We start from the raw sequence: 7,372 nt of genomic DNA, 5'->3' as shown, positions 1-7,372 counted from the left end.
CCTGGGGTCACGTGGCTTCTCTCTGTCTCAGTTTCTGCTTCTGTGGACTGGGAATAATGACACTGCTGATCCGCTAGTTTGGAAGTATGTAAAGTGCAGAACGCTGAGCCTGGTACGTAGTGAGCACTCACTGAAGGTGTCCTGCAGTCTTTACCTGGCTTATAGGGACTGGTATTGGGAAACCCTTCACGTTCTCCTGGAAACAGGCAGGCACCATCTTCAATAAAATTAGCAAAATCTTCTGGCTGGATAAAATATTGGAAGAGGCTTACATCTGCATATTCATTTGCATATGTCTGCATATGGAACATTTTAGCACCTGTTTTGCATTCAGAATGACTGCTCTCCTGGGAGTCAGAGAGCACGTGCTTCTCATGAGTGTCTTTGGAGAATCCCACTGAGGACCCACGGCAGAGAAGAGTCACCCCTGGGGAGAAGTTAACTCTCAACCCCCACTCATGGCTCCCCCACCTGCCTTGTGGACTTTTCAGGAGATGGTCTCCCTTCACCCCCAGACCATTCTTGCACCCCTCTCCTTGCTGCTATGGGCTCAGAATGCAAAGTAGTGTTATGAAAGTGCAAATATTTCCAAGATAAACACAAAATAACTGCAGCAGATGCCGGGAGCTTTACCTGCAGTACGTCCCATCTTGAGAGCCTCTGAGGCTCTCTGGGTTGCTTGGGTGGTCAGTGGCAGAGTGTTACTCCAGGTTTCTGGCTTCTGGCCTCCAAATGCTTTGCAGAGCCACACCAAATGGATGCAGTTGTTTGACTGGCCACCAGTCAGTGGTCACAATACCTGAGAGCTGATGGTCAAGGCTGATTAGCTGGAGCTGTAAGGCAGGAAGGCTCTGGAAATGCAGGGTCTGAGGAGGGTGGGGGTATCCTCGAGGCTCCCAAAAGTCTTGGTTTGCTCGACTGTGCCTGACCTGGCCCCCAGTGTTCTCTCTGGCTGCCTCCTCTAGGTATGCACGGCCTTCACTGCCGAGTACGCCAAGCAGGGGCACGTCAAGATGCACCACGGCTACACCAACGTGGTGGGCCTGGGGGACTCAAGCACGTGGAGGCTGCCTTGCCTCAACCGCTATGTCTACATGTTCCTTGCTCCTCTCTCACTCCCCATCGTAACCCCGCTGGTGGCAGTCGGTAAGTACTGTGAGGACCTGGGTCCAAGTGCCCTGCAAAGACCTGGTTCCCCCACCCCGCCTTTCCTTCCCCTCCTGGCTTTGTGGAGGCTGCTTGTGTAGGAAGCCAGGAGCCCCGAGTTAATACCAGACAGAGAATTTCCAAGACAGGCAGGCAGGGTGGAAAGAGCCTTGGACTTGGGGCCAAGTCCGGCTCTGCCACTTACTGGCTGGTGACCATGGGCAGGTAACTTAACCTCTCTGAGCCTCAGTTTCCTTAGCTGCTCCTCAAGGATGGTGTGAAAGCATAATGTGGTCACAAATGTAAAAATATAGACACTTTGGGCCGGCCCGGTGGCGCACTTGGTAGAGTGCGGTGCTCCCGCCGAGGGTTCAGATCCCATATAGAGACCGGTCCGCTCACTGGTTGAGCGTGGTACGGGCGCGACACCAAGGGTTGCCATCCCGTTACCGGTCATGAAAAAAGACAAAAAGGAAAAAAAAATATATAGACACTTTGTACAAATTATATTGCATGGAATATACAGGGGCTATGGGGCAGCTAGATCTGGGTTCAAATCCCAGGTCTTGACTGTGGTCAGGTTGCCTAATGTCTGTTTCCTTGTGCATGCAGTGGGTGAACCGCTCTTCAGGGCTGTCGTGTGGATTAGTTGAACACACCTAGAGCATCCTCCGCCTTAGGCCGTTGAGCCAGCAGGGAGCCAGCTCTTGATGGACGTAAACCTTGCCCTCCCCTCACTCTATTTCCTGCCCTTTTGCAGAGCGGCTGAGGAAGGTGGAGCTCAGGACAGCGCTGCGGACACTGGCCCTGATTTCCCTGGGCCTTTATTCTCACTACTGGCTGCTCCTGAACGTGTCAGGCTTCAAGAGCCCCCGCTCGGCCCTGGTCTGTATGTTCCTCACCAGATCCCTGCTGGCCCACCCTTACCTCCATGTCAACATCTTCCAGGTGAGGCCTTCCCCAGCCTGGGTGCTGGGTGGCTAAGGGGAACATTCTCCAGGGTGCCTGGCTGCAGGCTGGACTCTGGTTCTGGGCGAGAGAGAGGCCACCCGAGGAGGCGCCCTCCCCTCCCGGCCACCCTCTCACTCTGTGGGCCCTCCCAGCGAGTTTTGGTCTCGGGTAAGGAATTTGCTTCTCAGCACTGGCTGGCACGCTCTTATCCACGTGTGGATGCCCAAGCGAAGTGATGGCAGATGAAGGAGCTGGGGGTGGGAGGGCTTCGTGGGGGGCCTGGCATTCGATTCCAGTCCATTTGCATAGGGACGCCTCCCCGCTCCCTGACCAGTGGAGGCCCCGGTTTGGGACATCCCGTACTGCACTGTGTCGGCGCTCACCACCACTGCCCTTAATTGCTGCTCCTGCAGTTATGTCCCGTCTGCTGGCCCCGTGTGAACAGAAGCTCCTGTTCACGTCTGAGTTCCTAGACCTAGGTCAGCACCTGGCAGAGGCGGCACTTGTGCATCCTGTACAAGAGGATGTGCAAACTTGATCTTGAACAATGAGAGGGACTTTGACTAGTGAGGTGGGCAGGAAAGGTCTCTCCAGGATGAGGCAAAGGCAGTGCCGTGACAGTGAGTGGAGGGGAGCCTCGGGCACTAGAGTACCATGGGGTCCAAGAGGGGCCCAAGCCAAGCTCCTCATTGTACAGATGGGGAGAGAGGCCCAGAGATGGGTGAGACTCGGGGCAGGGCACAGACAGGGTGGGTCAGGAGCCCCAGCTTCCTCACACCTCTACCAGGTCCCACCTGAGTGGGGGTGGGAGGCAGAAAACCCCACCCGGGTCCCTGAGTGCTCAGTGAGGACGCCTGGGACAGGGTGGGGAAGTCCAGGGCTCAGGGCCCAGCCCCAGGGTGTGACCCATGTGTCTGTCACAGCACATCGGGCTGCCCATGTTCTCTCGCGACACCAAGCCCCGACGGATTCACATGATGAGCCTGGGGGTGCTTAACCTGCCGCGGCTGCCCGTGCTGGACTGGGCGTTTGGCCACTCACTCATCAGCTGCCACGTGGAGCACCACCTCTTCCCCAAGCTCTCCGACAACATGTGCCTGAAGGTAGATGAGGGCTGGGGTGAAGGGACTGAGGGCAGAGAGGGGTAACCTCCAGGGGTCACTTGAACTCATTTCCCCAGCTGGCCTGGTCAGAGGCCACCCAGGAAGGGCAGCCCAGTCTACAGGCAGCAGCATAGGTTTCAGGTCTGGGACACCTGGGTTTCTTACTAGCAGTGTGACTCTGGACAAGTTAATTCTACACCTCTGAGCCTCAGTTTCCCCTTCTGTAAAACAACAGTAAGTAGTGCTTACATTGACAGGCTTTGGGGATCAATGAAGAAATAGATCTGAAATGCTTGGCACACAGTAGGTGCTTGATAAAAGGGAGCTGTGGTTTTCATCTCCCTGTGCCAGGGAGGGCGGCCATGCAGTTGGAAGCCCTGGGGGAGGGTGTTGGGGAGAAGCCCTCCTTCCCTTGTCTGTTCAAGGTGGGGTTGGGGGAGGCAGGGATTGTCCAACACCTCAGCACCTCAGCTCCTCCAGGGCTTCATGGAACAATGTAGATAGGAGCTGGGGCTGGGAAGAGGACAGGCCCCCGTGGGATGGAAGGGCCTACCTGCAGTCCGGGCCCACAGGCCCCTCCTCCTGCCCATCTTCCATCAGGTGAAGCCCGTGGTGTCCCGGTTCTTCCATGAAAAGCAGCTGCCATACAATGAGGACTCGTACCTGTCTCGCTTACGTCTGTTTCTCAGTCACTACGAGGAGTTAATGGTGCAGGCCCCGCCGATCACAGAGCTTGTGGGGCTGCAATGAGGGCCAGGCCGGTACAGCCTCTGCTGCTCCCCCTGCTGCTGCAGGCCCAGTGGGTGTGGCTCAGTGGCTGGCAGGGGACGTGGAGCTGTGGAGGCATCGGGCGGGTGGCGAGGCAGGGGAGCTCATGCCTGGGGTCCTGGGGTCACCTTCCCTGGGCTTCTCTGGGTTTTGAGGAGTGTCTGGGGGAAAGGAATCACGGTGGCTGGGCATTCTGGCCAGTCTGGACCTCAGCCAAACAGCTCTCTCTGCTCCTGCCCCATCTGAGCTTTGGTGGGGCTATGTGGAGGGGGGTGACAGAGGGATCCTGAGTAGAGACTACTTGGGAGACAGGAGGGGACACAGAGAGAGAAGGATCAGCACCCTTGGCCAGGGCCTCCCTGGTACCAGGAGAGCCCCACACTTGGTTGGCCTCTGCTTCTTCCTGTACTCTTTGCAGCTCTGCCCACCAAGATGCCCTCTCCCCAGGGACCACAGGGCGAGCTTACCTTTGGCAGACCTTCCTAGTTCTTGGCCAAATACGCCTGTGCAACACACTGGCTCAGCAGGTCCCAAGGCCCACCATATTAGTGAGATAAAAGTGAGTGTGTTCTGTGGGGAGAGCACTCCAGGAGAAATGACCCTCAGGGACAGAGTTGGGAAAAGGGTATAAATAGCTTTGAGCATGACCTTGACTAGCTCCAAGAGAAGGTCTGATTTGGTCCATGATATTTACAAGCAGTGAACCTGGGAGAATTAGCCACTGGGTTAGAGAAGAATTAGGGAGGTAGTTGAGGCTAGAGGATGTTATTTGACAGGGTTTGGAGGACAGATGGCCTTAGAGAGGAGAGGAGGGAGGGAGGGGTGAAGATGGGAGAGCTGGACGTTAAGGGCTGGGCTTGGCTGTGAAAGGATGGTCTGCAGGCCGGGAGTGAGGTGGGAATATGAAGGGATTACTGATGCCAGCAGAGGAAGAGGCCAAGGTGCTGGGGGACACCACTGAGATTCAGCTCACAGAGGTCACAGTTGAGAGAGGCCTGGGGGCTGGACTGAAGGGATGCAAGGAAGTGGCCAGGTGGAGGCTGAGGGAGGGACAGAGAAGGAGCCTGACCTATGAAAGGAGGCCTAGCAGTTAGTTTAAAACAGTGTTTCTCACATCAGCACTACTGACACCTTAGGTGGATAATTCTTTGCTGTTGGGGGCTGTGTCCAGTGCATTGCGGGATGTTCAACAGATCCCTGGCTTCTACCTATGAGATGCTGGGATCCCAATCTGTGACAATCAAAAATTTCTCCAGACCTTGCAAAATGTTCCCTGGAGGATAAAATCGTCCCTGGTCGAGAACATGCAAGTCATGTTTTGAGTGCATAGTTGCCTTGTTTTTCAGTTAAGTCCTTGGGTGGGGTGAAGGGCGGGCTGACCCTGATGTTGGGGAGGCTAAATGCCAGCAATGGGAGCCTGCGGGATGGGCAGAGGAGTCAGATGGCAGGAGAAGCATTCTCTGAGCCGGTCCTGTTGGAAGGCCACACCAGAGATGGGCTTTAAGCAGCAGCAGACCTCCTTCCATCCCCAACTTGTCTCCACTCTGCCGCACTCTACCAAAGGCCACCGTGGCTCCTTCAGGCGCCCTATCGTACAGCTACAGTTCTGAGATGGCTTGTGCTCCTGCAGGGCCTAAGGGTGGTAGCGGCTTCCAGCTTTTGCTAGCCTGGGGGAGCGTCTTCATTCCCTTTACCCTGCTCACACCTCTGTACAAAGTTCCTTCATTAAAGTCTCTGTGATCACCCCTTTGAGTGTGCCATCTGTTCCCTGCTGTGAGGCTGATTGATAGAGCACAGTTTTGGATCCAAGCAGCCCTTTTGAAATAAGGCAGGCTTGGCAGCCTCCCCAGCCTAGTTTTGCTGTATGTTATTGCCACTCTTTTGAAATGCATTAGCAGCTCAGAAATGGCCTTAAGGTCTGGGAGTGTGATTAATCAAGCTGCTAATTCTCCATATGAAAAATGCAGTGTCAGAAAAGGCCCCAGTTGCATAGCCCTTGCTAATGATTAAATCCATCTAAATACATAAGCAATGACTCACTGTTAGTGACTGGGTCTGAGTGGGGTATGGGTAGCAGCTGGGTACCAGAGCGGGCTGTATCGTGGGCACCCCAGGAACAAGTCACTTGATGGCTTTGAGGCTCCATTTTCTGTTACTGAGGATATGGACTGGGAATGCCTGGTGCTTGAGAGGTGAGGGGAAGTGGCAGGTGTAAATGAAGTGCTTCTATGTTCTGCAGAGACCTAAGGTCTAATTTTTTTTTTTCCTTTTTGTCTTTTTTCGTGTCCGGCAACGGATCGCAACCCTCAGTGTCGCCCCCGTACCGGACCGGGACCGGCAACGGGATCGCAACCCTCGGTGTTGCTCCCACACCTCGCTCAGCCAGTGAGCGGGAACCAGTCTGTATGTGGGATCCGAACCCCCCCTCGGCGGGAGCGCCTCCGCTCCCAAGTGGCACACTGTAGCAGTGCGCCACCAGGCCGGCCCTAAGGTCTAATTTATAGAGGTATATGGGAGGTGATAATATTGATATTGACAATAATGGCAAACATTTATTTAGCACTTATGGTATATGTTTTTACCTACATCATCTAATTTTAATCTTTACAACAAATTGGTACTATTTTTTTCTCATGTTACAGATGGTGAAAAAAAGCCTTGGAGAGATTAAATTTCTCAATGTCATATAGCTAGTAAGTGGCGAAAAAGCGATTCAAACCCAGTGTGTTGGATTCCAGAATCCCTGCTCTTAACCACCAGACATAATTCCTCTGGATGGGGAGCCCTTTAGAGCTTTCTGGGGTGTCTGATCCTGAATTTCCAGTTTATCATTAGGACACACTCTTTAAAAGCACCCATTATGTGCTAGGCACTGTGTGAAGCTCTGGGTATATAAGAGCAAATGAAATTGGGCCCCTCTCCCATGGAGTTTACAGCCTAGTGCAGAGGTTGTCAAACTCTGTAAAAGGCCAGGTAGTAAGTATTTTGGGGTTTGTGGACCATATGGTCTTTGTCACAACTACTCAGTTGTGTCATCAAAGCGCAAAAGCAGCCATAGACAATATGGAAGGAAATGCACATGGCTGTATTCCAATAAAACTTTATAGAGGGCTGGCCCGTGGCTCACTCGGGAGAGTGTGGTGCTCATAACACCAAGGCCCGGGTTCGGATCCCTATATAGGGATGACCGGTTTGCTCACTGGCTGAGTGTGGGTGCTGACAACACCGAGTCAAGGGTTAAGATCCCCTCACCTCACTGGTCATCTTTTTAAAAAAAAAGAAGAAAAAAAAAAAAAAACTTTATAGAAACTGAAATTTGTAGTTCACGTAATTTTCACGTGTCACAAAATATTCCGTAACATATATTTTTTACCATTAAAAATGTAAACGGGCCGGCCCGGTGG

The 7,372-nt window shown here is 53.6% G+C and overlaps 1 protein-coding gene across 1 annotated transcript; it reads left to right on the top strand.

Annotated features, from left to right (window-relative positions):
* The first annotated feature begins 947 nt into the window (after nucleotides 1-947).
* FADS6 (fatty acid desaturase 6) lies at nucleotides 948-4,021 on the top strand. Its single transcript, XM_008588268.1, has 4 exons — nucleotides 948-1,146; nucleotides 1,907-2,094; nucleotides 3,021-3,200; nucleotides 3,801-4,021. The coding sequence occupies exons 1-4, from the start codon at nucleotides 1,014-1,016 to the stop codon at nucleotides 3,948-3,950; spliced, it is 651 nt and encodes a 216-aa protein (XP_008586490.1). The 5' UTR covers nucleotides 948-1,013; the 3' UTR covers nucleotides 3,951-4,021.
* The last annotated feature ends 3,351 nt before the right edge of the window (nucleotides 4,022-7,372 follow it).

Source organism: Galeopterus variegatus, unplaced genomic scaffold (genome assembly GCF_000696425.1).
Source record: "Galeopterus variegatus unplaced genomic scaffold, G_variegatus-3.0.2 Scaffold4752, whole genome shotgun sequence".
Classification (NCBI taxonomy): Eukaryota; Metazoa; Chordata; class Mammalia; order Dermoptera; family Cynocephalidae; genus Galeopterus; species Galeopterus variegatus.
This window is presented reverse-complemented; position numbering and strand designations above follow the sequence as displayed.